Here is a 16,858-nt window from a genome sequence, read left to right as displayed (position 1 = left end):
ATTGAAGTGAATTGAACTGCTAGTGTTCTACAAGTTCCTCTTTCCTCATTGTGTGCAGTAGTATATTTAACTGCATCATTGTTAGGAAGGGGATGACTTCTGTCATCACCAATGTAATGCAGGCTTGAAACAATAATAGTGAAACCTAGAGCAACTCGGGAGGTCTTTTTAAATGAGTGTTTGTTTTACTGCATGTTATCTGCCTTTCAGATATTAGTGGCATCTGATACATTGCAAAGTTAACATTCCTTTCAGCGTAAGTCAATGTAATTGACTATTAACCTCTGTCCAGCTATTAATTACAGTCATCAGCACAGTTGCTGCATGCCAAAAAGGCTCATAAGTAGCCAGCTGATGTTTGGAGCCAACGTCTGTCACCGTCACATTAACAACTGCTGCTTGCACTCACACAATCACTCAACAAGAAATACTGTCCTACAAACTGAGAAATAACTTGAATCTGATCATGAGTCTACACTCAGCTGCAGGAACAATAAACAGTGAGGTAATAGATTAATGCATTTAAATGGATTAATCATTTAAATTGTGATGGGAAAGAGGGAGAGTGGCCAGAGGGAGAGTGGCCAGAGGGAAGGTGGCGTGAGTGATATGAAGAACAAAGAACACACACAGATGACAAGACTATAAAAATAAAAAGCCTGCAGCACTCAAAAGGTCGGCCCTTCAGGTTGGTACTGACATCAGAGTGCAGGCCTGTTGATGTCACTGTGGCTCTGTTCCCACACACTGCAGGTGTGAACAACCCCCCCCCACTTTGTTTTTTGTTTTTTTAAAGCCAGTTCACCCCCACAGTATGTAATTTGTATTTTAGTTTTTGATATTAAAAGTTTTACTTGATTATTTTGTATTTGAACAAGCTAAAATGACTGGGAATGTCACCCTAGGTCACTGGTGTATGAATAGAAATAAATGAGAAATAAATACAAATGCACAGGAATTCAGCCAAACACCACCTCTGTTGCTCTTTTTGTCTCATGCACTCACACATGAATGCAAACACGAGCCTGTAGTTATTAACTCTGCTCCCTCAATGGCAGATGAAAAAAATAGAGGGAAACTAACAACTGTTTTGAAATAAAATACTCTGGATGTGTTGATGACTATGAAGAAATATCCCCCATTCAATTGTCTGGCTCAGGGCACAAGTGAGCCTGTGGCTCCTTAGTTAATAGTTGTTTGCGCTCATCTTATGTTATCTACATTATTGGTTTTAGTCTCCTCGGTGAAATTGTTGATAATGAACAGATAACTGATAAGGCTTTGTGCAAAGAGGATTTTTACCTCCGCCAAAGAGGTTTTTCACCAGTATCTGTCTGTTGGTTCGTTTGTTTGTCAGCAGCAAAAAGTTCAGAACCCATTTGCACCAAGCTTGGTGCAGGGATGGGGCATAGGTGAAGGAGGAACCCATAAAATGATTGGATCCGGTTGAAAGGACGAATCCAGCAATTCTTCCTTAACATTGTGAGAGAAGGGCACTTTTTGTCATTTTTGTCAATTTCGTCAATTTCTTAGGAATTAAGGTATGGGTCTTGATGAGAAAAAAATCTGATATGTCTGTCTGACAGACGTTTGGTGAAAGTATGCGCTGTACTGAGTGCCATTCGAGTTTTTATGTTTAGTAATGCCAAGGACAGCCCATAAACTTCTCAACTCCCATTGAGTTCTCTGTCCTGAGGTGCTGAATCAGGCTGTCAGATTTTAAATGTTCGCACTGTCTTTTGAAGAGGCTGTAGATTCAGCATGGATATTAAAGCAGGGACATGTCTGATGATCTCCCTCAGTGAGAGGAAGTTCATTTTGTAGTTCTCTTGGCAAATGTCCATGTACACTATTATTCAACCCACAACCTCAATACTTGGCGGACCATCCTTTTGCCTTTATAACCTCTATTAAGCGATTTCAGTAAATGCTGACAAGCTTCTGACACCTCTCTTGTGGAAACTTTGCCCATTCCTCTTGTGCAAAAGCTTCCAACTCATTGAGGTTTGATGGTTTCTACGCTGCAACTGCTTTCTTTAAATCCCACCAAAGATTTTCAATAGGATTTAAATCTGGAGACTGAGTAGACCGCTCCAGGATATTCCAGGCCTCTTGATGAAATTACATTGCTGTAAGTTTTGAACTTCCATACAATGTTCCCAATGGTGTCTCTAGGAATGTTCCAGGTCTTAGAAATCTTTTTATACCCTTTGTCCTTATTGGTGCAATGAAATTCCTCTCTCAACGTTTGTGACAGCTCCTTTGTCTTCAACATGGTTGCAACACACCTTGAACACATGCCTGTGTGGTGTTTATATAAACACATCACAGCTGAAACAAATTAAGGTTGGGTAAGTGTTTTAACCCAACTTTAGGTCAGACTATCAGTAGGTTTTGAAATCAACAGTTTTGTATAGGGGTTTGTTTCGACCAGCTTGTTATTTATATTTAAGGTGCTTAAGGAAAATGTGTTAAAATAAACAAATGAGGTAAACTAAAAGGGGGAAAGGGGGCTAGTGCAGGCTGTTTAAAACAAATACAACCAAAAATAAAGACTCAAAAAACAACTTGCACAGGGGACACATATACTCTAAAATACTACATCATTCTTTGTTTATTCAACTGATAAACCTTCCCGCAGACCCAGATTTTGCTTAAATTAAGTCTTTAAGGTATAGATCCTTACTTTTTCTTTTGGGGGTTCAATATTTCCGTTTACAACTGTAAGTAAAATGCACCATCACAGAGTAGCTAAATCAAGCGGTGACCCCTCAATCTCAGCCCACAGCTCTTTTTCCACCTTTTCCCCCTTTTTATCTTGTAAAGATCATTTTTAAAGTGACATGTTTTGCCACACTCTCTCTTCCATACTGTGGCCCCCATTTGAAAGAGCCGTCACACTTTGTGGAAGTGACTCAGCAAGGGACCTGCAGTGCCTCGGTATCAAAGTTAAGCATGCACACACCGGTGCTTTGTACTACTGTCTATGGGTGGATGTTTCTTTTTCACTGATACTGCGTTCAAGTTTCGTGCCAAAGGTGCTCAGGTAGATTGATATTGGGGAATTGCGAGAACCAGGTCATTAAGTCTTATATTGTAGACTTGTGATTACTTGTAATAGCCCTTGCCACCTGTCTTATCTCTATTATTGTTCAAGTGTTCAAGCACCACCACTCTACAGTCATCAAATAATCATTTCTGGCGCACAACTAATGGATTTTCAATATTTCTTGTTTCTCTATTCAGTAGGCGTTAAGATTTCTCATTGTAATCTATTTATGAAAAATGAAGTGGCCATTGCTTGTACAGTATGTTTAGGCAACAAATACTGTATTCAAATCATGTTTAATGGCCCTCTACTTTTGCACAGGCACAGTTTTGCCTTTTCTAGTCATTGAGTGTACAAACACAAGTAAAAAAAAACAAAAAACAGAAAAGATTAAATGTCTTTCTTGATAATTGTTAGTTTTAGTTTCTTTACAAAGTCCACCCTCTGGCTTCTAAGTGGCTGTTTATAGTGTTTATGATAATGTGTGTATATTATGTATTTATTCTCTGTGTGTTTGCTGAAATCTTGTGTTTTCGATTTCTTGTTTTCATGCCTGAGTGTGCTGGGAGGAAGCCCATGTCGGGAGAGTTGACTTGAATTCAGCCCATGGATTATTTGACCAGTCTCTTTACTTAATATGAGCAATGTTGTGTTGTTCCTTTGGGTTTTTTTTGATGGAGCCAGTGCATTATTGTCGCATTATTGCTGTTGTCCACTGCCAACCGGTTAGCACATACTATGTTCACACTCACACACACACTTATACACACAACCCTCTATATAATAATGAAAGTAATGGATGTTAAGTGAAAAATTTATCTATAATAGAATTTAGTTTTTCTATGCAAAAATAGAGAAAAAAAAGAGCTTTTCAGAGTCCAAGGGTGATTATCCAAGAGTACACAAAGTCCGAGACCACTTGAAAATGGTCACAGACTTTTGGACCCCACTGTATGTTTTCATTCAACCCCTGTCAGCACTACTTTAAAGGTATATATTTCACCTAGGTATAAAAGTACTCCCAGTCTGCTCTGATCAAATTTAGTTTTGCAACCCTGTGAAAATAGTAAGGCTGAAATATTTCCCAACTATGGCAGCGTCTCTGGAGAAGCAGAAGAACAATACCTGTATTTGCATCTGCCCGAAGCTGCATTCAAAGCAGATTTTCTGGTTAATGCACTTGATGCCGTTACTAGAGCATTCCCAGATCATGCTGCACTGCCTGTCTTCCTTGGCCCTCTGGGTATTGGCCGTTTCATACAGCTTGCTTGTTTGGACCTTGATCCACATCACAAAGAACAATAAAAGACTAGATATTGGCAACAATATGCTAAGCAAGAGGGTTACAAAAAAGAGCTTAAAGCAGAACATAAAGCCTGTATCTATGGAGAAACCAGTGTCATTTGAGCAGCTTAATGAATGTTGTCCTTGACAGACTCGGGTTTAGAGTGCAAGTCTGCACCCACCTGCTCCCACAGAGGCAGGATTTTCAGCTGCCTACCTCCAACCTCACAATTTGTCTGTCCCAGTTACCATGCTGTTTCATCAGAGTAGGATATCATTTAGATTTGATTGATTCTGATTCTACTCAGAGATTTTGGTTCTGAGTCAATTACTAGGAATTTCTTCCATGTTGCAATCACTCTCTTATCTGCACATGGTGCTGGAATCAAGTCTATTCAAGCTAAATTTCTTGTCAATGACAGAAGCCATACACCCGATGGCTTATTGATAATTAATCTAAAGCTTTTCAATTATATAGTTCCAGAGTTGCAAAGATATTGTTCATGATTTTAAAAGTGTTTGCAAAACAGCATATTTGGCCGTCTGTTACATGTTATAATGATGCAAATAAAAGCTTATAGAGCCTGCACTGCAAACGTGCATCACAATGTTCATGCCTTCCTGCAGCCTGGGGGATAAAAAGCAAGAAAATGAAAGCAAGGTATCATCTGTTGCCTAGTAATGCAAAAATCAGCAATTCTGAACTCATTAACTATTTTTCATGATGTTAAAAAGTGAGATCAGAATTACTTGTATGAGTAACTGAACAACTGAAGCTTTTAATTTCAGAACAAATTACACTTTGTTGGCAAGTGGTCATGATATAAGTGTGATAATACCTTTTACCTAGGTTTGTAAATTTCATAATTGTAATCGATGTTATGGAGGGACATCACTGATTTAAGTTTTAGCCCTTTGTAAGTTTGTTTATATCACTCAATATGAAGCAATAACCGTCAGAAAATGAATTACCGTATCTGTCAGCAAAACTGTGACTTACACCTGTGGCTGAGCCTCGGGCCGCTAGTAAGCCCCCTTTAAAAAAAAAAAACAGAAAGCTGGTTGTTGCTTATTGACATGACTACACAAACACATGCTGTATGCAGTCTTACTTGCTTACTTACCGCCACACATGCTTAAATTTTGACTTGCTGTCAGTCTTTTCCTCCCTTGTCTTAGAGTGATGACAGTATGTCATCTTTGAGTACACATACTGTTTACACATGCACATGCACTCAAGCAAAATGAGCATGTGACCTTTACTTGGACACAGCCACACACACCCATAGTATCACTCACACTGACATCTCCGAATTGCCAGAAGAAGCTCTTTGTCTCACCTACATACATACAGATAAAGACACAGCGTGTGCTCCATCATTCTACTGTCAGACAGCACTTTTGACAATTTTGACATTGCCTTTTGTGGCTTGACCTTTTGTGTAGCATTTTGTTAGAAAAGCCGGTCACTCTCCTGGGTTACCAGTAGATGCTATGAAATTATGTCCTCTGATTCTCTTTAACTTTATTCTCCCTTATTGCTAATATTTACCACTATGAATGGGTTTTTGTTGGCATTATGCTCCAAACATAATCGAGTTTGGCATGTACACACAGGAAATGTCGGGTTATGACACAAAAGAAATATCCCATTGGATTTTTCACACAGCTTGGGTTCATGCCCTAATAATAAGTTCCCTGATGATAAATATTACCTGTTTGAGGTCAGCATTTTTAGCGGTTTCCCTCCTTACGCTAGTTTTAGTGTACTGTAACTCTGCTTACCTCTGCTTCTCTTGAATCAGCTCCCATTGTGACACACCATCTTTCACCTGGTGTTGACACCATTAAGTGAATAGGCTTTGAGCCCCAGTGAGAATACTGACATTTGCTCACAGTGCTGGAGCTAAAAGGCTACACAGAAGTATTGTAGAAACAGCATCAGTACATATCTGGTCATCAAAAACTTAAACACAATCTGAAAAACCCTTTGACCCCATGCACAAATCCTACAATGACTTAAAAAAACGAAATATACAACAAAATACAAACCAAAGAATTACATTTTTAGTGCTTTTTTCAATTCTTTTTGTTTTTATGTAAGCAGCATACCTTGTGCCCCAGTAATAATAATTATTCATGGTTATTAGCTCAGACTCTGTAAGAGACTCTTCCTATCCTCAGCCTGGGAACTATGTGCCTCAAATTGCTTCATCCATATTAAGGAAACTCTATTTCCCATTCACAAGGCATATAAAAATTCTGATCACTACACAAACATGGCAGTAACACTACTGAAGTGCTGTCAAAAACACAAAATATGAAAAGGAAGAAGCATCGCACAAAAGCCTCAGACTTGTCCAACCGTGTCCAGCACAGCTACCTCTTTTACAACACATTGTCCTAAACCTGCCGTAATGTCTGCAAAATAGAAGGAAAGGAAAAGTGTTAAAGCAAAATTTAAAATTATGATTACGGTTTTCATTTAGTGCACATTTTGACACATGGATTTCCCATTTGTTTGCCAGACGGATGAGCGGGGTCACTGACAGTTGTGTGAAGTTATGTAGGAAGAGACAGGTTAAGTGGGATGAGTCATGTCTTGACTGAGTTTTGACTGACGGACTAACACCCCTGTCAACCTGCCTGTCCATCTGCCTTTCTAGTCATTTCTTCCACGTTGCCAGCAGCACTATTAAAAACCACTACCAGCTGTAGTCTGCACATCTAAAGCAGCAGACGTGCACTGCACTTATATACTTATATTGTATGCATAGTTGGGAACACTAATCTTTTAGTCATTTCCAAAAGAGGGCATGAATGAATAATAATCAGTGTACCGATTATGATGCCTTGAGAAATAATGCAGACGATTGTCAGGATTTATTTTGTGTATGCTCAAGTCTGAGCATACATGATGGTTTTCTGCTGCACTTTGTAGAAAAGGAACCACTATTTGTTGTCTTAAAGAATACCCAAAAAAAGCATGTGTCCCAGATTTACCTTGTCTGTTAGTGTGACAACAAATAATCATCAGGAGTTTAATTGTTTACTGTTGATGTAACGGACTTGCTATCCGAGTGTCCGTGCTTTGGTGCCAAGCAGTTTTTTGGAGCCTGATTGTAGAGAGGAGTCTGGGAATGTGCCCATGGCTGTTGTCCACTGGCACTATTGTACCTACTCTATTATGGCGGAACCATCCCATATGCTACCTGCCTAAAGCATGTAGAAAATAAGGTTTTGTTGCATTTGTTTGCTTTTTTTTTAAAGCAATTGGATTCTAGTTTATTTTCCTGTCATGCGCCACTGCTGCTGAGCAGTTTAGCCGGGGATTGTCCAAGTTCTTTTAAGATGAAAAATCAAGTTCAAGTGACATTTAGCTTAATATTGTTAGTGATGGCAACTTACAATCTAAAATTTAGTTTTCGAAATGTTTCTGGATTTTGCTTTTTTTTTTTGAAATTGATTTGGAAATCCATTAAGCAAATTTTCAGTTGATGAAACAAAAACAAGCTTTTTGCGTATTCACACAGGCAACTCACTTCTTGTACACTCACGCACACACACGCGCACACACTATTGTTTGCCAACTGCAAGTCCTGAGTCATACTGTTATTTAGTGTCTCCTGGCTTGTGGCCCAGACTTTGGTCTCTGGCTCCCTGTGGATATTTGACAAGATGCCAACAAGAGTGTCATCCCCCTATCCTTTATCCTCTCTCCCTTCCTTCATTCCTCCCTCTGCTCATTTCTGTCAAGGCGGTCCTCGGACAAAGTTTCTGTTGCGGATACAAACCAGGGCAGATGCAGGGGGACACTTCTTGCCTGCCCAATACAACTGTTGAAAAACCATTAGCTCCCAACTTTCAGTGCCTCACATTTGAGACATGCAACTTAGGCCATTTTAATTCATATCACACACTACTTAGCCCCAGAGGCTTTTTGATCATTCTAGTTTTCGAACCAGGGCATGTCCCTTATTGAGTCTTTAGACACTGGTATCAGTGTCCCTCAGGCTTTCCGTCTTTTGCTCAGGCATTCATTTAAACGAAAACAAATACAGTATAATCATTCTTAACAAAACCTTTCTTTACCTAATTGCCTTTTTTCTCAATTTGTCTATTGGGGCGTGTTTTCGACCACTCTGCTGTGGTCTTCAGCTGAGGTAGAGATAGTGGTGTCATTACTTTTTCTCTCTCTTTTCTGGTGACATACACATGCACACTGAAATGTGCATAGCCAGAGTGTGAGAGTTGGATATGTGTAAAAGAGGGACAGTGATATGGGCCTCTCCTCAGACCACAAATTCTACTGCTGTCTTCAGTACACATAAGCCACAGAAATTTCAGGATGAGTCATAGATAATGACAGAACTGATTTCATCACTTGAATAGCTGGCCCATTTGTTTCTACTGGATCCATAAGCACTGTGAGTACATTGTGGAGATAAGATTAGAGAGCCTACTGGTTCATTTTTCCAAATATTGATAATGATGAAAAGTGCAGAAGTGCAGAGAAGTCTGTTAAAGTATTTTTCTGCTACCACAACTTATGCTTCTCCTCTCCTCTCCTCTCCTCTCCTCTCCTCTCCTCTCCTCTCCTCTCCTCTCCAGGTACAAGTTGATTCGCAGACGAGTCATCTGGCTAATAGGACAGTGGATCTCCGTCAAGTTCAAATCTGACCTTCGACCTTTACTGTATGAGGTCATCCTGAGCCTCATGCAGGATCCCGACTTGGTGGTAAGGCAGCTACATTTTTTCTTTTGCTTATGATGGCTGGAGCGCCAGTTTCCTCCGAAAACACTGGATTCGTAATGACTGATTTGGGCCGTTAGTGAAAGTGCACAGTCAGCTACATAAACATTGTTCCCAGCTTAACAACATGGAACCGCAGCGGTTATGCTGCCAACTTTCTACAAACAAACCCAAACATAGTTAGTCAGGGATTGCAAGAAGGAACATACTATTTTATATTTTCTTTTGTATTTCTTACAAAAGATAATTTCTTTTAATATTGTTTTGATTAAAAAATTCAACCTTCTTATTTATCAAATAACATTTCTATTCAGTCTTTGTCTTGATAAAGCCCTGATCCTGTTTTGGAAAAGTGGCTGTTATTATTCTGTAGTCGTTCTAAATTCAAATTACATTTAACCACGGTTGGTTTTCTTGCCTCCTGAGCCGTGCCCTTGATTGATGTGTTTTCTTTTAACAGAATTTATTTGAAGGAATGTGGAAAATTCTTTGCATTATTTAGAATTCAATTCGAGATAATCTCACCACTAGCAAACCACCCTTATGAATACCTGGGTTCAATCTTTCTGCGTCTGATTGCCTCTTTGTGTGAGGAACTATTAGATGAGAGGTGATTTGCATTCCTCTTAGCTGCGGTACACATATAACGTGATTGTAATGTAATTAGGTCTATGATATAATTAAGATAATAATACACCTTAGGTAATGCCCACACCAACACGCTCTGATAAGACTAATGTGATGTAATGTGTTCTGCTGTCTGAAATGAACTGCGTGTTCCCAGTTACAACATGTGATGCATCATCTATTTTGGGTGCTTTAATTAAAAGAAGTGTACAGAAGCACACGTGGTGACAGTAAGAATATAAAATAGTATAGACAGGTCTGTACCACCCTGCTTTATGGTCATAACCGACAGTACATTGCCATGGGACCTAATGCCACCTGTTGCTATGGATACCAATTAACTGAGGCAAGTGACATCTCTCCACATTTCATTTCATTTGAGCTGCTGTAAAAATGATTAGCAGGGAGCTACACGCTGGAATTAAACTTGTGTAAGTAGCATTGTATACATGTAGCCAATTATCCGTCCATGCACTGCACATTTAATGGGTAATCATCGTTATTGTGCCTTGAACATACATGTCACAAAGGTCCCCAGAATATGATTTGATTTTTATTTCACTTTGTATTTATTGGGCAAATTCAAATGTAACCAATAATATTCATTTTCACTTCCATTTCACTTATTTAATCTCTAAGTGAAGCTAAATGGATATGGAGATTACTCAAAGAAATATATTTTTCGTTGGTTTTACAGATTATTGGTTTAATATGAAAAATTAGATTCAGAACACAGGTTTTTTTTTAATAATCTAATATTACAAAATTGGAATCTTTATTAGGGAACTCGTGGCTCTTACAGTTTCTTACTTGGAACAAGCTTGCTGTTACATTACTGACCAGCTCACCAATCATGATGTGGTTTCTGATCAATACTGTATCAGACAATTAGAGCCTCCTGGGCAGAATCATAAAGTTTTAATGGACTAATGGAGGAAACTGCCCTCTATCCATCAGTCCAATTGGTTATCAATATCTCCATTGCTATTCTGTTGTCCCTGTTGTTCAGATTGGAAGTGAATCACTCACAATAACAGTTACATTTATCTGTGATATTTCATTTTCTGTACTTCAATGGAAGGAGTAATTGACAATAGACGCTTATTGATTTCCTCTTATGAGCATGCTTCAGCTTGGCCACTTAGGCTTGTAAATGCTTTGCTCTTTTTTGTCTTATGAGGTGAATTTTAATGAGAGAAAAAGGATAATTCAGTGTAAGTAAGATGGTAGGGTGTCTGGAGTAATTAGATCTCGATTAATTTGGCCCTATGTGGAAAAAAATGTAGCGTCAGTAGATTAAGTTTTATTAAAATGGTCATTCAACTGCATGTGGACTGAATGGGTTTCGGTTTCATTAGTATTAGTCTCTTGAATTACATCAGTAAATGTAAAAAAAAGATGTTGAAGCTGATGAGACACTTGTTTTTAATTTTTTTTTCATTTCTGATGTATAGTACAGTCTGCTTTTGTAACAACTCTAACAATGTAATAAGAAAGGCACAGTCACCTTGTGTCCTTAAATTAGATTTATGTGTCTTGTCCAACTGTCTTAAGCATGAAATAGGCTTGTAGGTATAGGCAAGATAGACAAGCCTCTCCTTTAAATGTGATTAGTCAAATAAACCCTCAAGTGGCTAAAATAAATGTATTATACTTTTCCTCGGTGCTCTGTTATGATGGGATTCTAGTTAAGGGTATATTCTGTTAAGCACATGATGGATTGCAGAACTTATCCAGGAGTTATGTAACTAAAACCTGTTGAATGAAAAATGTTTTAAATTTAGATTTTTTAATTTAACAGATTTACAACTGATTTTACTGCTTATTTCATTTCAGTTCATTATTAAAGATGCTAATATACTGCCATGCTTTTGAGAAGTGTAGATATCTACAATAAATAAATTTTTGTTGTAGCGTTGCACACTGTGGGAGCTTTGTATATGAGACACACGCACACATGCGCGCGCACAGACACACACACACACAGTTCGCTGGCAACTATCAGTAAACTAAATCACAGATCACAGGTGTCTGTTGCTCGCAGCCTACTATTGTGCCAGTTCTTCTCTCCTCATTTCCTCCAATACCCTGCTCTCTAACAGCTGCATTCTTCTCTGGTGTTTACTCTCAGATTCGGATTCAAGGCTAAAAATAATCTCGGTGGCAAGTTTTAACTCCTTCCATTTTCAGGCCATTTGCATTCCCAGTGGGAGGTAATAATGTTTTCAAGAATTTGCTGTTAAGCCAGCTTTGACGGCATCAAGCTGTGATGTTTTAGTCAACAGTTCACGGCTCACTTTTTCTCAACTGCAGGAAGGCTCTGAGTCATAATAGATATGGATTTGTGCCTCATAATTAAAATCCTATCATGTTTTTAGTTAGTGTACAGGAAATGAACTATCCTGACTGACATCAATTTTGAACCACAAATTATTAGAGGAAGTGAGGATTACAACCTGACAGAAAGGAGAGACCATAGAAAACATGAAATCGGAGAGAATTGTAATGGACTTTTCTTGTGATCAGAATTTGTCTCAGATATCCACTTTATATCATGCTGCTTTTGTCTTCAGTGTATTATTTGCCATCAAGTGTATAACAATCAGTGTAAAATCATTAATTTTGTAGTTAGATTATCTTAGACAGACAAGTAAATCCAAAACATTAATCGTTTCTTTCTCGTCACGGAAAAGCTTATGAGGTTGCTCTCTGTTTCAAGTGATTTTAGTGATAAGCCAGCTGGAGCTACAATTTGTGCAAATTATTATTGTTTATCTGCTCTGATTTTAATTTCCAGATAATATTTGTTTATAGCTTTCCCTTTTGCCTTTGTGGTTGGCGTCTGTGTGGTCACAGTGAAACTTTGACCCGCTCTTGGGCTGTTTTAGCCGATGTTATCCATATTAAATTTATCTAAGGTCCAGGTAATAATCGTCATTTGTTTCTACCAGTGGAGCAGTGGATGAATCATTTTCCTCAGGGAAGAGTTTGTGCATTTAACATGCACACGGTGGGACATAGCTTCATCCACGAGTTTCTAAGTTTCTGCCCTATCAGTGGTTTTTGGATTAAACCTCCAATCACTTTTAAATTCAGTTTTAACCAGCTGTTCTTTTAGGATCCCTCAAAGACGGTTTGAGGCTGAATAATAATGTGAAGCAAATGTTTTGACTGAATCATTGTCGGGCCGTGTATTGGTGCGTGAGAGACCCATCTGAGTATTTCATCACACAATCTATTATCTTCTACGCATTGCTTTAGAAATGCAGTTTCTCTCATTAGTGTTTGAATTGCCAACAAGGCCAGTGCTGATGGCAACTGATGGGCCTCGTTTATCAACATACTCTTTTTGTTGCTTGTTAATGTATGCAGCATTACTAAAACATTATTCAGGATTTTATGATCTTGGAGACTGGGTGGAAATTTGTACATGTCTAAATCCAGCTATGTTTCAAAATCGACTTTAAGTATTTTATACCTTCAAAGTACATTTTAGAGCGGTTTTGTGTATGCTTTATATTGTGAGCGTAGGATGAACATGTGATGTCACTAACAATGATATGAAATAACATTTCATTTCTGTCTGAAATAATTGGCTTTTTTCTCCCATGGTGCTCCTCTAAGAGAGAGGGTGAAATTTTGACTTGGTAAGACCACATTACCAAACTGCCTGTTAAATGTTCAATATAAAAGAGTTAAAGTGATTTAAAGGTCATTATGAATGGATTGTGCAAATAATTTAATTTAGGTTAATGTGTCAAATGTGTTTTTAATGACTCAATACTGTGCTGTACTCTATGGAAAAGTAGCTGTATTTTTATGTTTGGTCTCCAGATCTTAGAATTGAGTCACTGCAAGGCAAGTAGATGTTGTTTGTAGTTGTTGTTGTAAGTGTTAAATATTGATGACATGCACTCCTTTGACAAAACTGTGTTAAATGAAAGTTGTTGCAGTGTTATTGCTCTACTGTTTTAGACAGATAGTCTCATGGCAGCATCCAGAGTATTTTTGAATCACGGTGCCTCATTGACTCATACTGTTCATAGTCATAAAAAGTACAAATGTCTTTTTTAATTTAGTGACAATTTTGCATCACACATGGTGAAGTTTTTTTTTTGTGGGAGGTTTAAAAGGTTGCTATGTATTTAAATTGGTCAGTTCAAAATTGGGAAAATATTGCAGCTAGTAAAGCGTCATCCCACTATTGGTTTGATGCTCAAAAATATTAAGCATGGTGCAAAATCAGTAACTTCCTGAAAGCTGACTTCCCTTTGAAGTGAACTGAGTGTACAAGTGCAAAAAGTAGAGTACGAGAAAAGAAGCTCCAACCACTTCAATGCAGAAGGCTTGTGTATTTTAAGAAACTCAGCCACAAATATGGAAATGTAAATGATTTATGGACTGGAAAATAAAATATTCAACAAACACATTTTCCTTCCGCAAATGTATGCTGTCACCCAAAAGAACATAATAATAATACTAATCTAGGGTTTGCCATATTTAATAGACATATAAAAAAAGTAGAGAAAACTATACCCGACTAACAAGTTAGGGATAAATATGAACAAAATATTTTTATTATTATTACATAGAGGTTTTGCTCAAACAGCCTTTATTTAATATTTGATCGCTATAATCAAGACAATAAAAAGTACAATTTTTCTACAGTGAGTACAGAATGCCTCAAAAAAGGCTTCCAAACATTTTTTCTTGTGTTTTGAATCTTGTGGCAAGCTTAAATAAAACATTAAAACACTGCTCAGAAATACTAGGAAATAGACCGTGGGATCTAGACTACGGGACTAAGACTAAAGACTAAAGGAGTAATGTAGCTGTTTTTTGAAATAGAGAAAATCTCAAAAACACCTGAAGGTATTTTGACTAAAGCTTGCAAATAGCTTCGGCAGAGTGGATAGTGTTTATGACTTTTGTCTTCTCTCACACACACACACACACACACACACACGCACACACTGATACACCCATAGAGACTCATGCCTTTTGTACTTTAAATGTGTTGTGAAATTGTTGAGAACAAGGTTCACCTATAATTGAGTTCTAAGTCCCTCACCTTATTCTTCACTCATTTTCCTTCATTAACCTCCTTCCCTCCATCTGATCACTTCTTCCCCTGTGAACATTTCCACCTCCATCAGTCAGACACTGCCAGATAACACCACTAGAGTCTAAGAGTGGAGGGGCCGCTCCCTTTCATAACAATAGACAGCATATATTTAGCTACCCTCCTGCGTGCACACATTCTCACAGTGTTCAGTCATGAAAAGCTTTCGTTAATGGTGAGAGCTGGTTGTTGCGCTCCATGCAAGGAAAACATAATGATAGTTTTTGTGTTTGGTTGGATTGCTACACGTGCAGCTGCACTCAGTCTATTTTCTTTATTTGAGTTCTCTGCAAACTCAGTAAACCTTCTCTGGGTAAAATTGTGATGCCTAATTTCTAAAATGCTTTTCAAAATGAACTGTTTATTTATTTATTTTTTTTCCTCATAGGTGCGGATTGAGACAGCTACAACCCTGAAGCTCAATATCCTTCCTATACTTATATTATTTTTCAGACAGGCATGGTAAAACAAGAATTCTGCACATTATACTTGTTATTTAAGCCTCACTGCATCTAACAGCATATAAGCTTTATCACTCCTTGGCTATGGCAAAGCAATTGAAGAATGTTTTCACATATGCCAGTGAAGCGATTGCATATTCATCCAAAGCAATTTGATTTCATCCTTAATTCATCACCACCTGTTGATGACTTTGAATTCCGGACAGAACAATTCCTCCCAGTGAGTACATGAAATCAAAAATATATAATAATCTTTCTTTTCAGCTGTCCATTTTACCTTTTTTTTTTTTTTAACATTTACACTCTGGTGTCTCTCTGTTTAGTACCTCGAGTCAATCTTTGGGCTGCTCTTCCAGTTGTTGCAGCAGGTGACGGAGTGCGACACTAAAATGCAAGTGCTCCATGTCATCTCCTGTGTCATCGAGAGGGTAAACATCCAGGTGAGATCAGAGATATCAAAAAAAGCAGTATTTAGGATATAGATCACATGTTACTTTTCCTATGTATTCAACGTGAACTTGAGGCAAACTCTTAACATGTTGCTTTGTAAAGAATAGCACTTCACAAATTGTAGCCATTGACCCGGACTCTGCAAGTGACATGTGAAGCTGTTTAGAAACATTATAACTGAGATACAAAACATCTGTCACCCTGTTCTAGCCCCAGGCCACCAAGGTAAAACAGCCATCTGTGGTTAGATATAGATAGACATTAATGATTTTTCACATCCTCGGACACTGGCTTTTGTGAAGTCCAGTTCTTTACTCTTTGGAAATCATAAGGCTTCAGGCAGGCCCTGTTCTGATGTCTTCTTTCATTAATCATGATGATACAGTCTCCCCTCTGCCACTGCAGTGCTTTTGTGGCCGTATGGATTTTATTTTATTTTTTCTGTGAATCCAATAAGTCGTTCTGATCCACTTAACTGCCAACCCTTAAAAAACTAACCTTCCTCTTGACCCCTCAGGCTCTTTTCAGATCCATTTTAAGCACCTTCCCGTAAACGATCCCTTGACTTAAATCGGTCACAGAAATGGCTTTCATCCTTGTGAGCTGTCAGTCTGGTTAAGTCTTCCCTAGTCACTGGCCCTGGCTCAACTTCTAGAGTCAGTGGAAGTCCCATTAATATTCTAACCCTTCTCACAAGGGATTTTGAATGCACAAAGACTGGCAGCAGCTAAGACAACCATTAAAACCATGAGTGCAGCTTGAGTTGAAATGAATGTGATGACAGATATGATGAGATTTAGCTCCTTTTCCTGCTGTCAGTCTCACAAATGTCATTCTAGGCGGGTTTGTGGGTCTGTTTTTCGCCCTTTTTATCTTCCTCCGTGAGGCTGTGTGTCGTGTTTCATTTTTACTGTTCTGTCTACTCCTATCCGGCTCCTTATAAAGGTGTAATCGAGCAAAAACTCCAGTGTGGGGTCCGCAGCTCGGTCACAGAGCCGCTACAGGGAATATGAAGGGTTAGCAAAAGTCAGCACAAGAAAATGACATAAAACTTTTTTCTGTAATTCAGTACCATACTTGGTTATCTCAAGAGTTGGCTGGCTGCACAACAG

General features: G+C 38.3%; 1 protein-coding gene across 1 annotated transcript in view; it reads left to right on the top strand.

Moving 5' to 3' along the window:
- The window catches only part of ipo11 (importin 11), a 114,885-nt gene that overhangs the window by 34,985 nt on the left and 63,042 nt on the right, over positions 1–16,858 (top strand). The window contains exons 16-19 of the mRNA XM_023393535.2: positions 8,945–9,071; positions 15,224–15,257; positions 15,476–15,516; positions 15,620–15,736. Of these exons, the coding sequence (XP_023249303.1) occupies positions 8,945–9,071; positions 15,224–15,257; positions 15,476–15,516; positions 15,620–15,736 (319 nt within the window). The remainder of the gene's footprint in view (positions 1–8,944; positions 9,072–15,223; positions 15,258–15,475; positions 15,517–15,619; positions 15,737–16,858) is intronic.

Source organism: Seriola lalandi, unplaced genomic scaffold, assembly GCF_002814215.2.
Source record: "Seriola lalandi dorsalis isolate HSWRI2012SDOR001 ecotype SW California unplaced genomic scaffold, Sedor1 jcf7180002054938, whole genome shotgun sequence".
NCBI lineage: Eukaryota > Metazoa > Chordata > Actinopteri > Carangiformes > Carangidae > Seriola > Seriola lalandi.
Note: the sequence above shows the minus strand (reverse complement) of the source record. Positions and strands in the feature narration are given on the sequence as shown.